This window comes from Trichomycterus rosablanca, chromosome 21 (genome assembly GCF_030014385.1).
Source record: "Trichomycterus rosablanca isolate fTriRos1 chromosome 21, fTriRos1.hap1, whole genome shotgun sequence".
In the NCBI taxonomy this organism is placed as follows: domain Eukaryota; kingdom Metazoa; phylum Chordata; class Actinopteri; order Siluriformes; family Trichomycteridae; genus Trichomycterus; species Trichomycterus rosablanca.
The window spans coordinates 807,501-819,688 of NC_086008.1; the positions used below are offsets into that span (position 1 = coordinate 807,501).

At 45.2% G+C, this 12,188-nt stretch overlaps 1 protein-coding gene across 6 annotated transcripts in view; it reads right to left on the minus strand.

Moving 5' to 3' along the window:
* fbrsl1 (fibrosin-like 1) overlaps positions 1–12,188 on the minus strand; it is a 216,396-nt gene that overhangs the window by 45,146 nt on the left and 159,062 nt on the right. For all 6 annotated transcript variants that reach the window (XM_063017416.1, XM_063017418.1, XM_063017419.1 and 3 more), the window contains exon 6: positions 1,275–1,323. In XM_063017416.1, coding sequence (XP_062873486.1) covers positions 1,275–1,323 — 49 coding nt within the window. The remainder of the gene's footprint in view (positions 1–1,274; positions 1,324–12,188) is intronic.

Below are 12,188 nucleotides of genomic sequence, written 5' to 3' on the forward strand. Positions count from 1 at the left end.
CATCCACCCCCTGCCCCCCCCCCCCCCACCCGCCTCCACCCCGTTATTACAGAACAGAGAGCTGCAGAACACGTCAGTGATGGTACGCTGGGGTGTTCACGTCCAGACCGAGTGCTCCACCGAGGATCATCCTGCACCGCCCGCGGAGCGCTCGGGGGTCTGGAACCGATCCCTCCATTCATACAGGGGTGAGTAAACACACTCTGGGTGGCGGCTGATGAAGTGCCGGAGCGTAACGACCCTCCGGGGTCCGATAACGTCCGCGGAGCGGATCCACGTCCAAACGCTACAACTACGCTGAATAAAACCTCCAACAGCTTCCAGAACCTTCTCCAAACCCAGTCCAGGTCTAAACCCAAACTCCACGTAACTGACCACGCCTCTCCCAGCACCAGACGCTCCCTCCATTAACCCCACCACTGCTGAACCCAAACCCGTCTAACCATCCAGCGCTCAGTGTCTCACACATACATAAGGTTTTCTATCAGGTCGCCCCCTGTTACAGGAAAGCTCCTGGTGGGGGCGCTCAACAGCTCAACAACAGGCGCTCAACAGACTCGATTGGCCGTCTCTGAGAAAGAAAGGAAAGCTCAGACAGCAAATCAATTCCCTCGAAACAACAGCGACCCCTACTGTCTGGTTCTGTCCAAACAATAATGTGATTGTGCTGAGATGCTGTAGGAATCAGCCGCTGGTTGGAATAAAGACTACTGTATAAAATGCGTTTTGAATCCGTACTTGTGCTAGCCTGCAGTCATACGCCCAGCAGGGGTCGCCAGAGTGCACACGGAAATGACTTGTGGGATTTCCAAATTGGGACACGTCCCAAAAAACGGGAACAAATCCTAGATACGACGTTTACTAGTGACCTGGAGAAAGTGAATCAATGATTTATTCAATGCAAATCTTCTAAATGATTCTCTAATATGATTCTTTAATATAATTCTTCAATGCAGTTCTTTAAAATGATTCTTCAAATTCTTCTAAACAATTCTTCTTAACGATTCTTCTAAACAATTCTTTTAAACAATTCTTTTAAACAATTCTTCTTAACGATTCTTCTTAATGATTCTTCTAAACAATTCTTTTATTTTAATTTCGTAAGCTAAACGCTCGAATGTTCCAGCACCACTGAGATCTTAAGCTCTCGAGTTCTTAACTCTGTGCTCAGTGCTGTCGACCCGGCCGGGTGTCCGACATTGTGGCCTCTGCTGGCAAACAGAGGTATTACAATCAGGGGAACTGGATATGACACAAGGACTGGTGTATCTTACCTTTAGGTGCCGTCGGGGAGAAGAGCTTCTCAGATCCAACATCAGACGCCTACGAGAACACAGAAGAACATCAGAGGAACTGTTAGAACCACCGGAGACGAGTGCAGGTCACATCCTAAGATATATATGATGTATAGATAGACATATGGGCACAGAGAAGTCACCAACTGTAGTCGCCAACCATAGTAGAGGGTGCTAAAGCCTTTTTTTTTTTATTTGAGGGGAAGAAGCACGTATGTATAGTGTATATAGTCACATATAAAATAAACCATTTGTCTGCATCCTTAAGGCAACAGTTTGGGGAAGGTCTTTGACTTAAAGACTGATGGTTTGACAAGGGTGGAGTGAAAGACCTTCAGTGGCCTCCACAGAACCCTGAGCCAAGACTTCCCTTCTAACATCAGTGCCTGACTACAAATCTGTGTTTAACTAAATGGGCACAAATTCCCACAGACACACTCCAAGAACTGAAGGAAATCCTTTCCAGAAGAGCGGAGACTGTTATAGCAGCTGCCTATGATGACAGATATAAGAAATAAAAGTCGTCTTCTGGTTGTTTGTTTTTCTCTTCACCAGAAGTTTGTTTGCTGAACTTTGGGCTGCACCCCCCGAGGTCAAAAGGTCACGCAACCCAAACTACATTCAGCTTCTGATGTTTATAAAAGGTCGTGACCTCGACGAGAAGATGAAACAAGGACGAGGAGGTGGAGCAGAGCGTACACCCTGCACCGACGCATTAGCATCTCACAGAGCAGGAAATGTAAAGCACACTGCCGGGGGGCAGGGGTACCAGAACCGCCCTCGTCCACCACGACCTTCACCTCGAACCGTGTACCACCCCCCCCCCTTCCCCACAGAGAGAGGGCAGGGGGTAAAGAACAAGGTCAAGGTCCTGCAGCTCTCAAACATCAGCGCTTCATCTCAGCACAGAGCCGGAAAAGAACACTGGAGTTCTGACTGAGTTCTGACTGAGTTCTGACTGAGTTCTGATGGAGTTCTGACTGAGTTCTGACTGAGTTCTAATGGAGTTCTGACTGAGTTCTGACTGAGTTCTGATAGAGTTCTGACTGAGTTCTGATAGAGTTCTGATATACAGCCATCTATACACCTGTGTATCTATATACATCCATCTTTATATTGACCTATATATCCATCTATACATCATATATCTCTATACATTCATCTCTCTCTCTCTCTCTCTCTCTCTCTCTCTCTCTCTCTCTCTCTCTCTCTCTATATATATATATATATATATATATACATCTATACAATCATTTATACATCTATATACATTCATCTATATATTCAACCAGTACATCCATCTATACATCCATTTATATATCAACCTATATATACATCTATACATCCATATATCTCTATACATCCATCTATACATCTATATACATTCATCTAATATCCACCTATACATCCATCTATAAACCTTCTATCTATACATCCATCCTTTAGTGATTAATTTATACATCAACAGAACCATCTACCCATTTTATATATTTAACGTACATCTATAAACCCATCCCCCCGAGCCCCCACCCACCTATATAACCATGTATATATGTGTAAGCAGGAGTGAAACTGATGGAACGTTTTTGTATCACCGTCTCTGCTGCTGAACCTGATGTAAACAAGAACTAACTGAAGTGTAACAGCAGGTGTTCCTAATGAAACGCTCACTCAGTGTTATAGACCATCAGCTGGCCTACAGTCAGTCATTGTATATCTCAGAGTAGTGAGAGTATCTGACTGAGTGTCCTCTGCAGAAGTTCTGGCTTCACCCGCCCAGTCACTGCACACACACACACACACACTGACAACCTGCAGCTCATCATCACGGGGTACAGAGGGGGCGCACAGGGGGCATTCAGGGGGCGACAGAGACAAACCGCCAGCCTGCCCTGCAAATTAACCTCAGCCTGTCTGTGTGTGTGTGTGTGTGTGTGTGTGTGTGAGTGTGTGTGTGTGTGTGTGTGAGTGTGTGTGTGTGTGAGTCCCTGCCAGGCTAATTGAGAGTTTTGTTGCCGGTGCCAATCCACTAACACCCGCCTGGCATCGAGGTTCCTCCTGAATAATGACTCTCCTCACACTCACGGGCAGGTTTATCAGGAGCCGTGCCACCCTGGTGCCCTCCACCACCGAGGGTCAGTACAGGTGTGTTAGAGAGATTAGTGCACACACGCACACACACACACACACACACACACACAGTGTGTCCGTCTATACCACCAACCGTCTATACCACCAACCGCCTATATTACCATCCGTCTATATCACCAAACATCCAACCATCCATCTATACCACCAACCAACCGTCTATACCACCAGCAGTCTATACCACCAGCCGCCTATATTACCATCCGTCTATATCACCAAACATCCAACCGTCCATCTATACCACCAACCAACCGTCTATACCACCAACCGTCTATACCACCAGCCGCCTATATTACCATCCGTCTATATCACCAAACATCCAACCGTCCATCTATACCACCAACCAACCGTCTATACCACCAACCAACCGTCTATACCACCAGCAGTCTATACCACCAGCCGCCTATATTACCATCCGTCTATATCACCAAACATCCAACCGTCCATCTATACCACCAACAAACCGTCTATACCACCAGCAGTCTATACCACCAGCAGTCTATACCACCAGCCGCCTATATTACCATCCGTCTATATCACCAAACATCCAACCGTCCATCTATACCACCAACCAACCGTCTATACCACCAGCCGCCTATATTACCATCCGTCTATATCACCAAACATCCAACCGTCCATCTATACCACCAACAAACCATCTATACCACCAGCAGTCTATACCACCAGCAGTCTATACCACCAGCCGCCTATATTACCATCCGTCTATATCACCAAACATCCAACCGTCCATCTATACCACCAACCAACCGTCTATACCACCAGCAGTCTATACCACCAGCCGCCTATATCACCAACCATCCATCTATACCACCAACCGTCTATACTACCAACTATCTATATCACCAACCATCCATCTATACCACCAACCGTCTATACTACCAACTATCTATATCACCAACCATCCAACTGTCTATACCACCAGCAGTCTATACCACAACCATCTATACCACCAACCAACCGTTTATACCACCAACCATCTATACCAACATCCAACTTGTCAAATTGTTTCCAAGCACTTGATAAAGTCAGAAAAGCGCTAGAGGTGAGCAGTTCATGATCTTGTTTATTCTTATAACTGTACAGTCGACCCAGTTGGTGATATCTATACTACCAACTATCTATATCACCAACCATCCAACTGTCTATACCACCAGCAGTCTATACCACAACCATCTATACCACCAACCAACCGTTTATACCACCAACCATCTATACCAACATCCAACTTGTCAAATTGTTTCCAAGCACTTGATAAAGTCAGAAAAGCGCTAGAGGTGAGCAGTTCATGATCTTGTTTATTCTTATAACTGTACAGTCGACCCTTGAGTTACGAACGGTTTACCATACAAACATTTTGGGTTACGAACGATCTTTTTCAACTTGACGTACGAACAAATTTCAGATTATGAACCAAAATTCGCGAAACACGTGACGAACAAGATCACGAACAAGTCCGACCGTCTCTCCCTCTCTCTCTCTCTATATATATATATATATACAGTATATACATACTGTATATACAGTGAGTGAACATTCGCAGAGTGGACGATGTTTTCAGTATTAAAATGTCCACAAATAAGGTGCAGAAAGAGCGCAGAGCTGAGAAAATGAACAAATCTATTATTATTTGTTGTTGTATAATTACTCCTGCCAGCAGCTGAGAGAAGAAGGAACTCGGCTCAGTAAAGTATTCTTTCTTTCGTGCAATTACACCTACAAAATACAACATTACTGAAATAAAGAAGGAAATAATAGAGACATATGAGAGTTATTGTTGTTTTTTGTAGATACATTTTATATAAAAAGAAGGAAATGTATTATGTGTATGGTGCAGCACACGTACTGTACTGAAATGTGGTGTGTTTATATACAGTACTACTGTGTATTGTTGTTTATTATTATTTATTACAGTATTATCTATTCTATAATTTAAGATTTAAGGGAAAATATACTTATATTTATAACAAAAAACACCATTTAAGACATTAGAGAGGTTAGGGGGGGGGGGGGGGGTTTGGGAGGTCTGGCACGGATTAATTCTGTTTACATTATTTCTTATGGGAAAAATAGGTTTAACTAAAACATTCTGACTTAAGAACAGAACTTCAGAACCAATTACATTCATAAGTCAAGGGTCCACTGTACATGTTAAACTATGTTTTAGACGTTAATAAATAAAATATCAGCAATGCAGAAACTCAGAGAAACTGCTTTAAGCACTTCAGAAAGGCATTTTTTATTTGTATGTATCACCTATTTTACATTAGATCCTTGTTTAAGAACGTTTAATGTTTAACGCTTTTTCAGCACGAGAGAAGCACAAAAAATCATTTCATGTGAACGAGAAGTGCATTTTGTGTTTTCTTGCATGTTTGTGTAACCTAAGTTTTTGTGCTTTTGTACGTTCCTCTTTCTTTACATGCTATAATCTTTGTTTTGGACGTTAATGAATGAAATTTCAGCACTGGAGAAGCTTAGGAACCGTTTTAAGCTCCTGAGAAAAGCATTTTTTGAATTTGTATTTATCCCCTAATTAAAAGTTGATCCTTGTTTAAGGTCGTTGTTACATAATTCTTCAAATGAGAGGAGAAAAGGAGACGAGAGGAGAAATGAGGAGTTTGTAGGAGGGAGATCAGTGCTTGGTCTGTTACAGTTTAAAGCTACACACACACACTCTCACACACACACACACTCACACACACACACACACTCTCACACACACACTCACACACACTCACACACAATGACAAAAAGCTCCCAAAGGTGTTTTCAATTACTTGCCATCTCACTGTCAGTGTGTGTGTGTGTGTGTGTGTGTGTGTGAGAGAGTGTGTGTGTGTGAGTGTGTGTGTGTGTGAGTGAGTGTGTGTGTGTGTGTGTGTGTGTGTGTTTTTAATAACACACAGCAGAAAGTGTTTTATTATCTGACAGTCTTTAATCTGATAATCTGAAACACATGACTGGTGTTTATTAGTTACCGTACACACACACACACACACACACACACACACACACACACACTCTTAAACGAGGCTTTAATAATCGGACCCCAGTCGAACCCAGACGTCTGCGAGCGGGTCTGAACGGAGTGAAGGAAGCACGTGTTAGCCCTCAACCGTCGTCTGTGCCTGAGGGAGGACAATACTGTACAGTCGAGGTGCCTCGATCGGTCAGCAGAGGTCGCACTCGCTCCAGCGACAAGGAACCTCTATTCAGCCGTCGTCCCTCCCCCTACAGACACAGCCAATTGTGCATCTGTGTAGGCGCCCAGCCAACCAATAGCAGAGCTGAGATTCAAACCGAATAGCTCTCAGAACTGGCAGGCTATTGTGTTTTACCGCCGTGCCACCTGATTCCTCTTCGCGGTTTTTAAATTGCCTGTCGGTTTCATTATTGATGATCATGTTATTGATTAATCGTTAACATCTAATGCGCCGCCGCCGACATTAAAAACCTGTTTTATTTATGTTTATTCAAGCTGAATCTCTCTCTCATTATGTGTCGAGTTTTGGAACGACTGCACACCAGTTAGCACCTACAGCGGCGACTTAACGTCTCTGTACCCGGGGAAAATGTGTGGCGCGGGGGGTTCGGCAGGATCGAGCGCTACAGTGTGTGTGGGATGGCACGGACATGTCGGTTTAGAGGTAAAGCTGCCAACAACGAAGCAAGCGAATGCAGCATCGCCCGGCGTGCCACACTTCTAATTACTCTGATTTATACTGGTACCAGTTCCCCCGGGGCATGATACCAATTAAAACCAGTTCATGTTTATATAAAGCATCTCTCCACCCAACATAAACACCATCATTTTATCATGGACGTGTCCTAAACCACATATACACACTATCATTTATTACACAAACACCATAATAAACACCATTAATTTGCTGTGGATGTGTCCTAAACCACAAATACACACTATCATTTACTATACAGTCAGATAAACACCATAATAATCACCATCGTTTACTGTGGACATTCCCTAAACACCAGACACACTATCATTTATTATACAAACACCATTAATTTGTTGTGGATGTGCCTTTAACCACATATACATACTAGCCTATTCAGTATATAGTGCAGATAAACACCATCATTTTACCGTGGACGTGTCCTAAACCACATATACACACTATCATTTAATTTACAGTCAGATAAACACCATCATAAACACCATTGTTTTACTGTGGATGTGTCCTTAACCCCAGACACACTATCCTATTCATTATATAGTGCAGATAAACACCATCATAAAGACAATCAGTCCACTGTGGACGTGTCCTAAACCCACACACTATCCTATTCATTAAATGATACAGATAAACAGCATCATAAACACCATTAATTTGCTGTGGATGTGTGTTTAACCATATATACACACTAGCCTATTCACTACATAGTTCAGATAAACACCATCATTAACACCATCATTTTACTGTGGACACGTCCTAAACCACATATACACACTACCATTTACTATACAGTCAGATAAACACCATCATAAACACCATCTTTTTAATGAGGACACGTCCTAAACCACATATACAAACTATCCTATTCATTACATAGTTCAAATAAACACCATTGTGTTACTATGGACGTGTCCTAAACCACATATACACACTATCATTTACTATACAGTCAATTAAATACCATCATAAACACCATCTTTTTATTGTGGACACGTCCTGAACACTAGACACACTATTATTTATTATACAAACACCATAATAAACACCATCAGATCACTGTGGAAATTTTTCACTATCTATCCAGATAAACACCATCACAAACACCTCAGTCCACTGTGGACACGTCCTAAAACTTAGACACACTATCATTAACTATACAGTCAGATAAACACCATCCTGTTTACTATATATTCATTAACACCATCACAAAGACCTCAGTTTAATGCAACATGTTCCAACAAAACACACTTCATCGAATGTACCATAAACTGCACATAAACACCATTACAAACACCTCAGTCCACTGTGTACACGCCCCAAACCACAAACACTGTCCTATAAAATATTCATGTAAAACAAATACCTCAATCCACCATGGACATGTCTTAAACCACACACATAGACAATTCTTTAAAATAGTCAGATAAACACCATCACAAACACCTCAGTCCACTGTGGACACACCCCAAACCCCACACATACACACTCATTTAATATACAGTTAAATAAACACCATCACAACCCTAGACACCATGTTATTTATTACAGTGCAGATAAACCCCATCACAAACACCTCTGTTTACTGTGCCAGACACACTGTCTTATTCACTACGTAGTGCAGATATACCACAAACACACATCCTAAACACCATATACACTATGACTTACTATACAGTTAAATAAACACCATAATATTGCTGTAGACGTCCTAAACTACAGATACACACTATCCTATTCATTATAGTGCAGATAAACACCATCACAAACACCGTGACAGGTGTTTTTATTCTGGTTTTTGCTGATGTTCGTGCTGGGCGGTGAGGTCTCGTTATGCTCCACCACATCAGAAAGAAAAAAACAGAGGGGTGAGGGGGGTGAGGGGGGCGAGAGGTGAAAGGGTCCAATAATAATCCGGCGCATGTCAGGCTGCCGTACTCTGGGGTAGAGGAGCCAAAACCACCGAGCACGGCACACACACACACTCTCACACACACACACTCACACACACACACACACTCTCACACACACACACTCACACACACACACACACTCTCACACACACACACTCTCTCTCTCACACACACACACACACACACACACTCTCTGGAGGCTGGTGGAAATATAATTGGCCCCCAATTCCTGTCAGAGTCTCAGCGCCCCGAGACGACGACGACTGTCAGAGGGAAAAAAGAGCAGGTGGAAACGGCGGAGAATCCAAAATTATAACAGTACACGTACACTATAGGGTCAAAAGTATGCGGACACTCCTTCTAATGACTGAATTCATGTGTTTCAGCCACAACAGTCACTAACAGGTGTAATAAAAATCTGTGAAATGACCCCCTAGTGGACACGACTGGCAGTGCAGACGGTGCAGCAGACAAAATCCTCCACTAGTCCGCTGGGTAGGAAAAGACGGGACTAAAAAGTGGGCAGGGTCTTAGATGCTGTGTAAGGACCCCGGTTAGTAGGCCGAGGCGCCTGTACGGAAGTGAAGGAACGTGGAGATCAGAGCGTGACTCTCCGTATGCGAGACCGACCTCACACGCAGATCCACCGAAGTACGGGCGAATAAGAAGGGGTCGGTGGAGCCTGGGTGTGTCAGAGGGAGGGCGTGTCAGGAGAACATACCCTCCTCGTACACCATCAGGGTCTCCAGCAGAAGAAGAGGAACCGGCTACGACGTCCTGAGAAGCTGAGATGTAATTTGGACGCCCTCGTCGTGCGTGAGTGAGTTTCCCGCTCTGATGACGTAACGGTTTGGCTCCTCCGCCGGCGGCACCGAGGATGTTTATTTAAAATCGTTCTCAGGAGAACCCAACCCACGGCGGCGGCAGCGGCGGCACGGCACCGGTGGAACGGCGGTATGAGAGTCTCATGAGGTTCAGCTGGATGCCAGCAGGACCGACGTGAACCGGAGTGAACCGGCGGAACGTAGCGGCTCCTCCGCTCTGCTCTTCATTAGCGCTTCTCTTTTCTCCTGTTCCAGCGTTCAGTCCCCGCCGAAGCTTCCAGCGCACGCCGCCGCTATAATTCAATACGGCTCGAATTTCTCCTGGCAGCGCCCGCCAGCTCCTCACATGTGGCTCTGAGCTCCGGGTACAGGAACGCCCGGGCGAGGACGTAACCGTAAACCGCGGCGGATCAGCGTGACGGACAGTTCTGACAGCGTTCCTCTGGCAGCCGTGACTTTTACATCCAAACACAATGTCGGGGATTGGTTCCGCGCCGGGGTCGCCTCTAACCCGGTTACAGCGGAACCGTAAACACGGAGATTACGTTACGCCGCAACGTAAGCAGCATTACGCTAGCGTAAACTGTAAACGCAACATGATATTCGGACGTCGTCGTCAGATAGAAACTAGCCGTATGGGTTTACGTTCTCTAGTTGAGGAGACGTTAAACGAAGCGTTACGACGTTACAGCGAAACCAGGCGGGTTCAAATAACGAATCAAATCAAATAACGTAGCAACGACAGCCAGGATTAGCATTATGCTAATTACAAAAACGTGAAGTCGCTGGATTGCTAGCTGTATGAAACGACTGGGAATAAAACTACGGTGATGAACGGCGGGTGCTAGCCTGTCTCATCCTGACGTGGCAGGTTCCTGGCAAGCCTTAGATCTCAAGTTAAAGTCTCAGTGGGGCTACCAGCCTGGTCGGGCGCTCAACAGACACATTTGGGCGGGTCTGTGTCTTAGGGCGGGGCGGCTGGTAGAAGGAGCCCAACAGCGGCAACTTGATGTGGTAGGGCTTGAACCAGCGACCTTCTGAATAAGCCAAAGGCCAGACACTTTTAATAATTATGACTGATACACTTAGAACAATCAAGGGTTTCTTGCTCAGGGACTTAGCAATGGCAACCTGGTGGTGGTGGTGGGCTTGAACCTGCAACCTTCTGGTTACTAGTCTAGTACATCAACCACTGATCTACCTCTGCCCTTCTGCTGAGAGATGGAAGAATACACAGAGAGTAGTGTGCTGCTCCGTATGTGTCGAGTCTCTCTGTAGGAAACGTGAGCCACCAGCAGAGGGAACCAGAGTGCACAGGGGAACAGAGTACATCTAAACTTGCAGTGGCAGCTCAGAAGGTCACTCATGGGCTCTCAGGAGAAGTCAACCCTCAGTTTTATGGACTGTACTTGGGCTATGAACAAAATCATCTTGATGCCTTAACAGGAGCGAGAGACTGGAGCTCACGTCAAGGGAAACCACCGTCAAAACAGCTCTCACCCACCGAGACCCGGACTCTAGGACATCTAAGAAGAGTTCTGTGGTGTCTGGAACCAGGATGTCACCAGTTGGTCTTTTAACTCGTGCACTTATGAGGTAGGTTGTCCTCAAGGGCATCCTGGTACCCTCTCTTCCAAGGACCAGTCGATCGTCTTCCGTTGCTCTGAGGTCCAGTTTCAATGCACAGAAGGGTTGTGGTTTAGGGTCTGGTACTGACCTCATCACCAAGGGTTGGGGTTAAGGTACAAGATGACCAGACTGTTGGTTGGTACCAGGCGCCAACCTTGGAGTGGTTAGTAGCTTGTTCCTCCTCAGCACCCTTGGTGTTTGGGAGATACTTCAACCCAGTCGTCTGGCCCTGAAGATCCAACCCTTATCAAAGTCCTCCATCAGCCCCACACTTCACAGATCTCTGTGTTTTCCAAGGTGACCCGTCTAATGTCTAGGCTAAACTTCACATTGGAAGGAGGCCACCTAGTTGGTGAGAAGGTTTGGACGTATCAAAAGTCGGTCTCCTTCGTAAGGTGGCACAAACATCCCAGTAAGAACCCGAGCCGAGCACCGGGAACCACGTGGACTCCTCCACAGAGACGAAAGTCGAGCGCTTTTCTTCATGTGGTTTGGAAAAACTTTCCACACACGAACTCCAGCGCGGCCAGAAGAAACCCAGACCAGATGTTCTGCATCAGCCGGAGAGGAAAAACAAGCAGAGGAACGACAAACGGTTCCCATTAAACCCAATCAGACAGAAACACAAGAGCGCTTGAGTTACGGCGGGTAGGGTTCGGGTTC